This window comes from Rhipicephalus sanguineus, chromosome 2 (assembly GCF_013339695.2).
Source record: "Rhipicephalus sanguineus isolate Rsan-2018 chromosome 2, BIME_Rsan_1.4, whole genome shotgun sequence".
Lineage (NCBI taxonomy): Eukaryota > Metazoa > Arthropoda > Arachnida > Ixodida > Ixodidae > Rhipicephalus > Rhipicephalus sanguineus.
The window spans coordinates 195,994,734-196,009,577 of NC_051177.1; the positions used below are offsets into that span (position 1 = coordinate 195,994,734).

The 14,844-nt window shown below is 45.8% G+C and overlaps 2 protein-coding genes across 2 annotated transcripts in view; both read right to left on the reverse strand.

Annotated features, from left to right (window-relative positions):
- LOC119382140 (protein regulator of cytokinesis 1-like) overlaps nt 1-12,965 on the reverse strand; it is a 69,635-nt gene extending 56,670 nt beyond the window's left edge. The window contains exons 1-2 of the mRNA XM_049413023.1: nt 12,850-12,965; nt 1,176-1,409 (exon numbers count right to left, since the gene is read on the reverse strand). Coding sequence (XP_049268980.1) covers nt 1,176-1,268 — 93 coding nt within the window. The 5' untranslated portion in view covers nt 1,269-1,409; nt 12,850-12,965. The remainder of the gene's footprint in view (nt 1-1,175; nt 1,410-12,849) is intronic.
- The window catches only part of LOC119383956 (KRR1 small subunit processome component homolog), a 368,573-nt gene that overhangs the window by 91,526 nt on the left and 262,203 nt on the right, over nt 1-14,844 (reverse strand). The gene's annotated exons all lie outside the window — the stretch shown is intronic.

Below are 14,844 nucleotides of genomic sequence, written 5' to 3' on the forward strand. Positions count from 1 at the left end.
CGATAGGGGCACGCAGTCTTAAGTTATTCAGCCTAGCAGATTCAAAATATACAGGAAAAAAGAATGCCTACCCTCAACACGATTTTCGCGAGGTCACATGACCACATTTCACTTCCCACTGGCGTTGCAAAGCACCGCCAATGCAACGAGCCGAGAGGTCCTACGTAGGGGAAGCTTGCACACCATTGTTGCCTGTTGCATCCAACGCAGTGATCACACAGTTACCACAGTTGAACAATGTGGCGTCGCACCCTCCGCACCCCGAGAAAAAGGGCGAGACCAATTACAATGCATAGAGGTGAAGAACATTCACTTTTTGAATGCCTAACACTCACAAGCGCACATGTACAAAACGGGGCTGTTCAGGAGGGTACAGAAAAGCTTCCACATAACGAACTCCTGTACGATTTTTCTATGCCCAGAGGCCGCAGCACCCCTACAGTGTTTTCAAGTTGCACGGTTTTTTTTGTGTTCTTGCAGAGACGTCTAATGTTCAATGGAAAAGGACGCAAAAGAAAATGTGAGAATTTTTTTTTAATGCACTGCCTCGATTTCGTCTAATGCTGCATTTGTCCAATCAAAGGTCTGTGCTCTTCTCAGTCATTTCTGCCTGCAATAGTTATGGCAAGTGCCACTAGGCATTGATGAGGTCAAAAGTGACTGAAACATTAAATCTATTGATATCGATGTGTTGACGTAAGCTAAAATTATCCCCAGCCATCAGCCAACGTAAACCACAAATTAAAAAGGTGCTTTAAAAAAATTGGAGGGCCCCTTTACAGAAGAGTCTTTCCACAAAAAGAAAAAGTAGGAAAAAAGAAAAAGGCTCAGCTCCGAATTTTAACGAAAATTTTGGGTCAAAGACTGCCTATGTCAGTCAAAACAGGGTTTCAAAATGATGCGTCCTCATTTGCTTTGTTTACAAAACATAACTGGCCAAAGTGGCCTAGGCCGAGTGTACTGGCTTCAGTGCCATTACTGGTTATCAGCTTGCAATGTGCTCAAATCTGCAGTTTTAATTATTTTGCTGCAGCAGAACTTTGCTCCGGCGGCTTCTCTTCAACAAAAATCCAATTTCACTTGTGCCTAGCATATGTGGGGGCAGGCTGCTGCAGTCGTTGCGCAAGGTTTAACGAGCCATCCCCTTAAATGCCCCAGTGTTAGCAGAAACAAACCTTTTCCTGCTCAAGCACTTCAACATGCTTCTCAAGCTCCTGAAGGTCCTTCTCCGATGGAATGGAGGCGCTGCAGAGGTTCGAGGCTGGCATGCCCAGCTTGGCACACAGCTCGTTTTCCTTGGCTCGCAGCTTCTTCCGCTCACGCCTGCGATAGTTCTTGATCTCCTTCAGCTGCTCCAGCCTTTCCCGAATGGTGCTCTCCCTTTCGAGTATTGTAAGGGAATCTGGGATCTGAAGAGAAACGGGACAGTGGTTGGGCTGCTTGCTCAGACGTGGCTACCAGTGAAGCCATGCCATGCACAACTTATTTTTATCTCAAGTGCTGTACAGACGGAATCGCTAGTCTAGATTGGTCAGCCATGAACGGCGCCTCCTAACGGTTGCAGCTGGGTTTGAGATAAGCTGAATATGAGCGCCATCAACACGCTTGTGGCAAGGCTACTCATGGTATTGCTCTGTCAGCCTGCAGATCGTACATGGGTGATGGCGAACAAGATCTGTCTGTTTCTTTCCCTTATTGGTGTGCTGAAAACAAAGCACAAAGTTTAATTACTGATAAATATCCACTGTAAGAGCTATCACACATCTGCACAAGGCTGTTTAGGTTATTAGAAGTGAGGCAATGGTTTTTAATGTAGCTCACAGCCCATGAGTTTGAGAGGCTAACGGCATAGAGTGCAGCTCTATTTATATGTATGTCTCAATAGGTGCAATATTTGTTAACGATAAATTATTTACCCAATTCCAAATGTGCGCCTAAAACTCATACTTTGGTTTGCCTTGTTAACTTAGCATCAACAAATCTAATCAATTTTGTAAAAAAAAAAAAGGCAGGCTAATGTTGTTCTAAATCAAATCACCCATAATAGTGCTCCCTTTAAATTATCTTTAACATCGCTAATCGGGTGCCTCATGAAGCAGTTATACACTTGCATAAGCATGCTGTTTAGCACAACCATTTAATTCAAATACTACCACGCGCTGCTAATTCAACCAAGTACGGTGGCCACCTGCCAAGGCGATTTAACTTTTTACCCCTTATCAACTGAAAAACAGCATGCGTGCAGATTTTCAGCAAAGGCATTTGCCTTACGCAGCCTTAACTGCTTAGCAGATGAACCATTGACACGCACAGAAACTCAAACGAAAATTGCTATGTACAGTTGCCATTGCCCATGACGAAACCTACATGCCGACACAGCGATAATACATCTAGTGGCCACACTGCATGCGCGCTCGTATCCAACTTATCTCAAAACCAGCGGCTACCACTAGGAGACATTGGCATGGTCCGTGGACGGCTCCTCAACCGCTCCAGACAAGCGCGATTCCGTCTGTACAGCTTCGTAGAGAGAAAGAAAAAAAAAAAAAAAGCCCGCAAGTTTTAAGCGGAGCATTCGCAGTACAGAAAACCAGTAACATGATACACAAATACACTCAAACCTCATTATAACAAAGTCACGTCTGCCACGAAAATAACTTCGTTATATACGAAAATTTGTTATAAATGATTATCTGTAACACTGTCTATGACAACACCATTCTTCACTGACTTCGTTATAACCGATAATTCGTTATATCCGTGTTCGTTATATCGAGGTTTGAGTGTAATCGAGAATACAGAAATATCCCAAAGTCAAACCCCACAGAAACACACAAAATACAAGTGACAGTGCCACGTATACATAAAATAAAATAAAATAAGCAAGCTTAAAACATTTCAGAATGCGTCAGTGTTAGTACTAATAAATACTGTTGGTTGACGTTGGAAGGAGATTCCAAGCACTGCCAGTTTTTTTCAGGAGAAATGAATAAGAGTACGTTCACGAGTTACTTTCAGGAATATGTACATTATGGTGATCTAGGAGAGATATGAGAGATGCCGGCTGTATTAAATGTGACCTCAGTGAGAGATTGTGATAACATATCTTTTGAAAGACAAAGGTGAGCCAGCTTTCTGTGCATGGCAGGCAAATTGAGGTTAAGGCTAGCTTTCATGGCAGCTACGCTGGATGTCCAATGATACTAGTTGGATAGAATGAAGCAGGCCGAACGATCTTGAACAACTTCTAGCATGTTGATAACGTACTTAGACATACGGATGAGGCATGTTCTAGTAGAAGACTAATGTAAGTGATAGCTTACTGTAAGGACGATGGGGCAGGAGAAATGTCATTTTATGTAACCGAGCATGTGATTGGCCTTCAATGTTATGTGGCCAATGTGGTTGAACCATGACAGAATAATATGAACGCCAAGATGCTTATAAGACCGAATATATACGAGCGAGATCGAGTTTAAAATATAAAAGTAGTTCAAAATGGGTGCCCCATTTTGAAAAGCAATTCCCACGCCCTTCTCCTGTGCCTGACAGGTCCTCTTCTCCCACGAAGCGACTTAACGTTGCCCATGGGCAATGTTACATAGCACTGACCTTGTCAATTGATCTTCTGCATTACGAAACTGCACTTTGGCCTTTTCAGTGATGTGTTTTGGCAGCGCAGTTGTTGCGCCTGTTGCGTACAGTAGGCTCTCAATAATGCAAACTTGAGGGGACCTCAGGATTTTATTTGAGTTATCAGAAGTTTGAATTATCAGAAGTTCTCATAAATATGACTCAGGGCAGTGGCGCACCGACGGGGGGGGGGGGGGTTCGGGGGTTGTAACCCCCCCCCCCCCGTAACTGCCCCGCTGTCCTTCTCACCGGGAGTCCAAAGTTCATATCCAGAGGTGTCCTGAGGTCGACTTTTCCTGACTGACTCTAGAAATGTGTTGTATTCACTCATCTACTCCTAAATTGGAAAAAAAACGCAAACCGCATGCTCTATGGCTCTGCGTTCCTAAATTTCCAGGGAAGCACCTTTCCAATAATAATATCTGGGGTTGAACGTCCCAAAACCGCGATATGATTATGAGGGACGCCGTAGTGGAGGGCTCCTGAAATTTTGAACCCCTGGGGTTCTTTGACGTGCACCTAAATCTAAGTACACGGGCCTCAATCATATTTTCGCCTCCATCGAAAATGCAGCCGCCGCGGCCGGGATTCGATCCCGCGACCTTTGGGTCAGCAGTCGAGCGCCATAACTTATCACTAGACCACCGTGGCGGGGCGCAGCTTTCCAAGAAAAAATATGCTTCCACGGGTTGTCAGTCTGGCCCCTTTTTTATTTTCTTGCCCCCTTTGATTACTACAATAGAGCATGCCACGGGAAATATAAGAATGGAACACATCGAGGGACGAGCTCTCATTTCACTCCAGCCGCAACCAAAAATATTTCTCAGATACGTCTAAACGACTGTTTTTCGATCGTCAAGAGATCCTACGTCATAATTTTTCTCTCTCACATAAATTTCATTGAACGAGAATTCAATTCGCCCTTGAAACATAAGACTCTCGGCCGTGTTTGGATGTTCCCGTAGCCTGAAAATAAAACGCTGCAAAAACACCTACACAAGTCGATATATTCGGTTTTCTTCAGACCCCCCAAAAATGCGGAATATATTAGTCTTACACATTAATGCGAAGAGCCGGCACATACTGCAGCGCACAACGTGAAAAAGCAAAAGAAAAACAGATGATATATTCAAGAAACTCACCAAGAACAGCTACGGAAAGTATTTTATTCAGAAAGCAGTTCACTTTCAAAAACACGACGCAAGCTGATAAATCCAGCAACCCCCCCCCCCACCCCTTTTCCAATCAACACCACCACACAAATGCATCAGTCTCTACTATCCGAGTAGTGATCGAAACCATCGCTCGCAACGACCGGCCGCCGAAAGAGAAAATTCAAGACACCAGCTGAACCGAGAACCTGAAAGAAAGACGGGAACGACGTCCCCAAATTTGCAAGAGATCGCAACCCCATAGCCGAAGATTCCGAGGACGCGGACAGCCGAATCAATTTTCCTTAAACTACAGTTTTCGCAGTTGAAACCAACTACTGGAAATGAATCTTGACATATGTTAACGACCCAAACAACGTGAACCGCGCTCAATGCAACCTACCCCTTGTGTACAGCACACAAAAAAAAAAGAAAGAAAAAGAGAGAGAGAGGCATCTGCGTACCCACTTCGACGCGTCCGTCTAAAAAGCTCCCCATCCCTTTCACTGTTCAACTCATGCCTTCCGGTCAAGCCCTTGCACTGCTCTGTTCTTTTGCCGACAAGCACCGCCGCCGCCTGAAGCACCCTTCCATACCCGCCGAACAACAAAAGAAGCCCTTTTCATGTGCTTCCCTTCCGCAAACTTCGAAGAGGGAACCGCATGGTTTCTGAAACGTGGGACAATGCTCACTCAAATTTTAAAGATAAGAAGGCGTCGGTGGCATCCGATCCATCTGCCAAGCTTCGACGCACGTGTTTTCTATTTTCTTCGGGGCTGCTGGTGAATGGTACCGTCTGTCGCTTAATGGCTGCAACGGAGTGGCCGCGCACTTTTGCTGAACCTCGTTGACAGCGGACGAACGAGACGTGTTAGTGCGGCGAGAAGAAAGGCCACCTCGCAAGCGGCTCGTTCATCAAAGCGACCGCGAACCCACGGAGGCTGCGTAGCACGAGCACACAACGAGTTTAAGCACACTGAGTGGTTCCTGCATTTCTGAGCAACCCTTGGAGCAACTAGTGTGTGCGTCGCCAGCCATTGTCGCAGCATCGCACGCACACAGTGACTCTAAGCATGCCATGCGGAGTCTGGCCGTTGCAAAGATGGGAGGAGCAAGAAGCCGTGGCAGAAGGAGTAAATGTTTTTAACGACGTCTGGTAAGAAAAAAGAACCTTGGGAAAGTGCGGAAGGTCTGTTGGGGCGGCACGTTTCCTTTTCTTTTTCTCAGTAAACGTCTCTCGCCCATTCTTTTTACCACTTCTTTTTTTGCATGTACATCGGACGGAAACTACAACGTTTGATGTGCACACATGCGTGCACGTTCCGTTTGCTTGCTAGAACTTGTGGCCGTGTTTGCTGCGTGAATCTGCGTTGGCAATGACCTACCTCGCCGAAGCCCTCTCTCGAAGCGCCAGTCGAACGAGGCTATGGTCGAACACATCCTCACCTACTACCCAAAAAGGATTTCGTGTTCATATTCAAGCGACGCAGCAACAACACCGGAATGCCCGATTACGTCCACAGAGGAACCGGTAACTCAGCAGATATCGTCGTCTCATGCATCCATTGACCAGTCAATTTTTACAAACGATGGTTCAGCCGCCGAACCTATATGCGCCGGAGTGACCTGGGAATCTACGCTGGTTAGTGTGGTTATAGTGTGGAAAGTGTGGTTATAATGCAGTTTATCCGTGAGCTGAGAATTGTACTGTACGTGTGCTGTATTGAACTGTACATGTGATTTATAATCAATACTATGTAGTTTATAAGTAATATTTATGGTGCGCTTTGAAATTTATAGTTTGGCGAGACTCCAAGGAAGCGTGGGAAATTATCAGCTGCAGCGTTTTTTAAGAGTTGAAGTTGCCATGCATGCGGGCTTGTTCGTATGGCATTTTCTTATTACACTGGTAGTGCAAATACACGGGACACAAGAAACTCACACGAAAACACACACTCGGCGCTGGGTGTCTTCATGTGCCTTTCTTGCGTCCCGTTTGTATGCGCTACCTACCATAGTAGTAAAGCTTTAACATCATTGCGCGACCGCCAGCCAGCCGACATGTCGGTTCAATTTGTAGTTTATTTTCTACGTGCACAGCTGCTACACTGAACGGTTTTTTGGCCTTGTCAAGTTATTTCAAGACCTTTGTGTAAAACGCTGAATAATCATCATCATAATTCATATTATTATTATTATTACTATTATTATTATTTGGTATTTTATTTGTTGTCGCATTACTCCAGCTGAAGCAAGGAAATGGCATATTATGCAATCCTCTGGCCTATCCTCTGAAAACTAAGCCTATCCCTATGAGCAACTCAGAAGGATGGTGAGGCCAAGTGAAAAACCGAAACCAGCTGAAACGACTGTTACATCATCTGTAACTTCCTTATTAATACACTTTTTCGCAAAATCCTTGTGGCAGCATGTTTATACCAGACAAGCACGCAGTTCTCTTCACCACAAATTTTGGACCACAGGGTTGTTACTCGCCCTTTAAGCAACAGAGGGGCCCAAGCAGTGCAATTTTAGTAGGAGCAATTTGTGGTCAACCTGGTAAATTTGTAAAATCCGAGAAAATACAGTCCATTGCCACACCGATGTCTAGAGCAGTGCTTAAGTCACTAGTGAATATAATTCGGTTTTAGCATGAAAACTTTCGAAGGAAACAGTGGCGAGAGTCATGAAATATTAACAATACAAGTGTGAATGATGTGCTCGCTTATTTTGCAGGGAACAGATGCAAGAGAAATAGGGTGATAGTTACAGGGGTTATGCCAGTTGTTGACTAATGAAGTGTGATCACCTTGGCTGTTTTCCAGTCTGTAGGCAGGCAGCTATCTTGAAGTGATTCAGTAAAGATGCAAGCTACAACATTATGAAACTAATCTTTCTTAGTCTGAAGAAAGTAGTAAACTGTCAATTCTGCCAAATGTTTATTGCAATCAACACACCCTCTTAACTGTGGGTACAAATGTAAACACACACACACACACACACACACACACACACACACACACACACACACACGCACACACGCTGTCCCACATAACTTCAGCCAAGACTTTAAAAATGAAAGGTGCATTGGAAGCAAATTGAGCCGAACATCGGAATGCTTGGCTCAAGTTGCGTGGGACAACCTGTAGATCTCGACTGCCAAGCCCCTTCCACGTGCGAATGCAAATATAAAATAAACAAGACTGCTGCAAGCTTCAGGTAAGAGTTCAATCAGTTCAGCACAACACAAGAACGTAGGAGCCTGATTTATGCAGACGAGTGAATGCTTGTCTATTCGCAAGCATTTTTTTGTCTCGCAAACACATAGAGAATGTGTACGACACATGTGCTTTATATGCAGGGGCGGATTATCCAGGGTTCAAAGGGTTCAACTGAACCGGGCCCTCCGGTTTTAGGGGGCCCCCCAAGGGCCCGAAAAAAATTTCCGACCTCGTTGTTTTGTTCGAAAAAGTTTAACCCTCCTGCTGGATTCCCCCGATAGAAACAGATTATCTATTTCAATAATCAATATACATGCTTCTAAGAGGTTGTTCGTTGCATAACGAGCATAATCTTTTAAGTCAGTTCACAGTTTTGCAGCCTGTGGTAAAAACCTTTTACTCGCCCAAGACCATGCATTGTGTAGAGGGAAGGGGCTGATCCAGCGGATGGACACATAAGCAGCCTGACGAGGATTTTAGCAGCTACGGTCCAACACGCAATGCGAAGGCGCATAGAGAGTGGTTCCTGTTTGAAATATCGTTTAATGCGCTGAATGAAAATAACCGGTAAGAAGCTGACGCATAGGTATGCTATAGTATGCTTTCATTATAGTGTAAACAACGCACCATGAAATATTTGTATGTTAAAGGGACCGACAACTGGCCAGAACGGGTGATTAGATCCTAGTGGAAATGAAAAGGCCGTGAATTATAGTGACAGATTCCACAATACTTTTCGCGATCTGAGTAGGGTTTATATATTTAAATCGCGTTTAAAAGTAACAAAAACCGGTATGTCGCGTCGCCTAGCGCGAGCGCCATGAACCAGACGTATGCAGTCTTAAGCACTTTGTTGTACGTAGTCTAATGCTTTTACACGCACCAGAACGAGGGCTGAAAATTTGAATATGTATGTTATTGTCAAATCCCGTTTGTTCCTAAGGTAAAAGAAGTAAAGCATGAGATGCGGCGCTGCTTTCGTGGCTTCCAGTGAAAAGGAGGCTGCGGCGAATGCGCGCGGCGTCCGGCGGCGTTTCCCGCGTAGCTCGACTCTCGTCTGCTCTCGTCGTATCAGACTTTTGAAGAGTAGCACGCGAGTTTGCGCTGCTGCTCGCAAAATGCCATCGACTTACTGTTCTGTGGACGATTGCTACCACTTCATGAACAGCACTGCTGGTGTATCCTACCACTTGTTTCGTTTTCGAAGGCTTAGCTTGGCTTGGCTTGACTAAAATGTGATAAAGCGACCTGTGTACGGCAAGAGTACTTCTATAAGAAGCCCCAGAAAAACGCTATAACTATTGTAAAATAATTTAATAGGCTAGAAAGCAGTAGTCGCGGCACCGCAGGCTTTGCAAACGTAACATTGCCTTTTCATATACTTAGGGCATGACTTGTCACCACTGCTGGCGTATAATCGCTATCGCGCTCACCTCTCACTGTTTGCAGCATGTGATATTAAGACTGCATAATCGCTGCAGATCGAAAAACTCTGATTACAAATGTTTTACGGCGTTCTCCGCGTTACCACTCCGTGATTAGAAGCTCTGACCGGTAAGCTTCCCATTGCACTCAAGAAAACGGGCACCACAAAAGTTGGTTGTCGGTCCCTTTAAGGAACCTCCCGATTATGCAAGGACTCCGAAGGAGTAATGGTTTGATTCTTCGCTTCTGGCATTGCCATTCTGTCTTAATTCCTGCTTGGTGGTTAAGAGACCATCACTTGGTAAAGGTTGTGCACAGGAAATATCTACAACATATATCCACTATCTGGCCACCAGCAGACCCTCACCGCAATTGCTTGAGCGTTGTGGTGGGGATCTTCAATCGACCATCACTTTTGAACTTCTTTTACGCCATGCCCTGCATAGCACATACAACCACGGGCGTCTCAGGTGAACATGATGCTTCTCCGAGCCGACCAGATGCGCGCAGCTTGTTCGAGATCACATAACACCGCTGTCGCGCTCAACCATCCACGAGGCAGCACGGCTCTTATGACGCATTCTTCGGTTAAAGAAATTTCGTGTGTGCACACGACCAGTGAAACCTTCATGCTCTGGAGCCTTCCCCGTTCTTTGTACTCGTCGTTGTCCTGTCACTGCATAACAATCGGACATGCTGACCTTAAAGGTAACAGCTTCAAAATTTACATTCGTGCGAGTATTGGAAACAACTGCAAGCGCATTTCTTATATTTGGGCACTTGGGCACTTTATGATGGCTAACAGGTACAGTGTGCACGTTTCGTGCGAGAGTTGCAGAGCTTCTATTTTCGTTACTTTGCAAAGATTGAGGCACTACTAACATCTTTGCGAGACTCTTGGGAATATTAAAATAATATTCAGTGGATTAGCATATGAATACTTTCATTGCGAATATATTATTACGCAATGACTAAGGGGGTGCGTTTGCTCTTGTGTTGCTTCCGTCATTATCAACTAATTTTATGAATAAGAAAGTACGACCTTTTCTTACTAGCTTATTCAGAGCGGCCGATTTCGCCCAGCTTCGACATTTTGTGCTTTATTTTTGCCACCTTTGGAGACGGTCGGTCACCATTCATTGGAATGAGCGAGCATCGCTGTAATATTCACCTGAACCAGAACGCTTGAGAATGCAACCCGCTGCGAAGATATGTGAACCATAATGATATAGAGATCTTATTGTAAAGTCAATTCCAGCTGTATCGTCTTATTCTGTGGACTTCCTTCATATTGTAGACAGATCCAGATCATGTCGAGAGAGTAATCGGTAGACAGGAAGCAGCAGAAACCCAAACTACGCGATACTCTCGTCAGTGACTTTATCACCAATATCAAATTTCTTCGGTGGCGTTTCATTGTCTTAATAAACTACCGTAATGTTACTCATAATTTTGTTTTGAGAGTATTCTTCATTGTCGCTCTTAGTAAAAATTATTTCTAGAAAAGCACACTAGCCTTGAATAAGTTACTTATAGATCATAAACTTGGCCTGCAGGCTCTGTTACTGTACCATGCCGCGGAAAAAGGAGTTCCCTGGCGCTCGAAAGCGCCATTTGGCAACGGAGGAAAAAAAAAACACCTCAGCAACACTTTAGGAAAAATGCCTAAGCTTTCTAGCTATTTTACCAGTGACAAGAGCTCGGCCAGTAATCCGTCGACCAGTGAGACCAATGAAGGTGACCCAGCAGAACGTGCGCTCAGCGAAACTGTTTGTTCCGAAGCAGGCGCAAACGAGGCGCTCTCTTCAATGGCTTTAAACCCAACAGCCTCAGCGAGCATGGTCGGGGAACCAACTTCATCGCACACTCAGGGGTGGAAGCGGGCTTGAGCGTTTTGGAGCAGCTCAGGGAGCAGGAATAATGCTGTTTTGGAGCAGCTTTGGAGCACCAAAATGTGTGTTTTGGAGCAATGCAAGTTAGTTTTGGAGCAGAATTGTAGGGTCAAACATCATTGTTGTTTAATTTTTATTTCTGGTAAACACAAGAAATTCCAACGATTTTAGAAAACATTCAATATTGATGAACCAACAGCACTTAAATGATATATATATACACACACGCGCGTACGTGTTTTCATTAAACCATCACAGCTGTGATAGAGCAATGACTCAGGAAAACGAGATAAGCGATGTTTTGAATAGCTACACTTGACTAGACTGACAAATGAAAAACGTTCATGGTAATGAGCGTTTTTCAGCAGCGGCGTTTTTGCGCCGCGTTTGCCGGGTTGCATTTTCGTCAAAACCCTACGCCGGCTTCAAAAAGTTCCTTCGAAATGCGCGGAGGTCAGCGCAGTCTGGAGGCATTGGAAGAAACCAAACAAACACGCGTCTGCACCCTAAACTCCACTTCTCGAACGAGCGGGCGATGCGCCGCGCGAGGCGTTTTCTTTTCTACTTGGAGTAGGAAGACGCGGCGGCGCGATTTTTGAGATAGCGTTCATCAAAAATGACGCGCGCGACCCACCGACCACGCGTCAGTCGCGCAGATATCAAGCCATTCGGGACGCAACAGCGCGATTTCGCGAAGGCGTTCGTCAAAAAACGCGCGTAAATCGCGCCAAAAATTGCGCCACGCGCTTCCACCTTTTCCCTTCAAGTTCCAAGATTTGTCAATTATTGGTGTCGGTTATATGCACGCAAATATGGCACTTGAGGTGCGATGATACTAGATGTCGCAAGTGCACAATTTGTATCCCGTGGTTCTGTTTTCGTACTACCTCACATTCGTCTTTTCAGTAACAAACGTTCGAAGTGTATCTTGTTCTTTTTTGTATATTTCTCCACTCGCCACCTCATGTACCAAACCACACACAGCCACGGCGGCGAGCGGCATGTCATGTTGTGCTGCGGATGGTACGAGCTACAGCGTACTCGACCACGAGCCGAGCGCAGGTTCTGACGAGCCAAAATCGAACAACGCGACCGATCGCACAGGCGAGACTAAGCTCGTCGCTGCACGAGCACATTTACATGCTGCATTTCGAACGTCTAAGGGCTTGTGTGCAATGCAACAAATTCTGCACATAGAGAGGCATGCTCTCGCTAAAAAAAAATGAGTTTCGGAAATGGTCCAACCGACTTACACAAACCGAAGCCCTGTGAGTGATTTCGCAGTTGGTAGTGGCTTCATTGACCGCAAACGGATAAAACAAGTTTTTCGTTTACATGCAGACTTATGAAACAAAATCCATATTACACATTCAGCTATACAGTCGTTTCCTTAATGCAAAGTTTCTAATAATGGTCGCGCGTTTACGTTCGCGGCAGCTGCTCGCACTAACTTCATGGCTTCACATCAAATTAAATATTCGCAGTAAATAGAAGCTTTTCGACCTTATGAAGCGTCAACGCACTTACTTTTATTCATGTTCGCAATCCCAGGCCACGATGACAACAACCGCCTCGTGCGCGCAGCGCGCCAAAAAACTCCGCTGCCGCCGGCGTCACAATCGAAATATGGCTGCACAACTCACTTTCTTGTTCGCTAGGGTTTTCGGGCCTTCGACAAGGTCGCGAGAGCGCGCCAAGTGATGTGATGATGATATAATGACATAAGCTCGCTTAGGCGCGCCATGACACGGATGACAGCGGCACATGAAGGCACCAAACGTAGCCTCGGTGATCGGTTCCGGCAGCGCACCGGAGCCCATCGCGGAGGCCGTGCACCGAAGACCGCTTGGGAGCAGTTTCGGCGCAATAATGCGTTTTGGAGCAGGATGGCGCAGCAAAAGCGCATTGGCGCAGCGTGGCGCAAATGGCGCAGCACTTCCACCCCTGCACACTGCGATGAAGCCCAGTTCTCCAGGGACGAGCAGCACGACTGAGACAGATCAGCCATTGCCTGATGAGCGTCCTTGCATGTCTATGGATCCCGCGGACTGGTTTCCTCTGCGCGTAGCCACTGTCAACCTTTGGGTGGCACGAACCCGGGATGTCTGTGAAAATGCTAGAAACATGCAGGGTGATTACTCTAGCTCGAAGCAGTACTTTCAGCCAACTGACGCGGCACCGAAGGGCTACCACCGCCACTTCAAGCAAGAAAGGTCCTATGCTCACCGCACCAACGGCGAAGTAGTCTTGCGCGAATGGCTGCTGTACAGCCCTTCCAAAGGATCTGTATGTTGCTTTCCCTGTACTCTGAAGTCAGCAAGAAAGGACCAATTTTCGGAACCAGATGGGTTCAGTTCATGGAACAAGGCATATGCAAAGTTAAAGACACACGAGGAAAATGAGTGTCATAGACAATGCGTGCTTGACCTGTGCAAGCGACGTTCTCTCAGAACGTCGGTCATTTGATCCTTTGAAGAGCGGTGATGCGGTGATGTCGATGTCAGAGGGATGTTAGCACATTAATGGCAGTCACGTGTGTGTACACTGACATGGTATAAATGTGCCTTCTTCACAGCGATAAAGATCAGTTGTAAGTCAGCGCCTGTCGTCGTCTGTCTCCCTTTTGTGTTCGTCCAAAGATTCGCGCTGTTTTCCCTCCTTTGAAGAGCACTGCTCAGAATGGCAACTTACTGGAGAAATGTTCTTCACCGCGTAGTTGCAGTGGTAATGTTCCTTGCAGAACGAGAGCTCTCTCTCTCTCAGAGGATCCAATGATTTACTCGGATCTCCTCAAAATTGCAAGTTCCTTGGGTGTCCAACTGATCGCCAAGTTTGATCCTTTCCTTGCCGCCCATATAAAGAACTTTGGGAACATTGGACGTGAAAAAACATCCTACCTCTCCTCAACCATTGTGGAAGGGGTTGTAGAAGCCCTCGGAGCTGAAGTCCGAAAAAAAATCACTTGCGCGGTTGCGAGTGCCAAGTACTTCTCTCTTTCAGTTGATTCTACACCTGATTCGAGTCGGAGGGATCAAGTTACAGTGGTCATTCGCAACGTTGCTAACGATGAGCCTGAAGAACATTTTCTCAGATTTTTGCCCATAACCAGTCACAAAGGGGGAAATCTCGCGAAGACAACGCTCGACCTCTTAGAAAATCTTGAAGTTAACTTCCAAGACTGTCGTGGCCAGTCATACGACAACGCGAGCAATATGGCTGGAAAATACTCTGGCATGAATGCTCATTTGAAGAAAATCAATCCGCAAGCAAATTTCATCCCTTGCGCTGCTCACTCTCTTTATCTGGTCGGGGCGCATGCAGTAGATTCTTGTGGGCAAGCCGTTAGTTTTTTCGGGCTTGTACAGCGTATATACGTTTTCTTTGCCGCGTCCACTCATCGCTGGGCTGTACTCCAGGCTCATTTGAAACAAAACGCCACAGCGGTAATCCGAAAGCAAATCTACAGACACACGGTGGTCAGCGCGAGCGGATGCAACGAGGGCTCTCGTGGCAGGTTCTAAG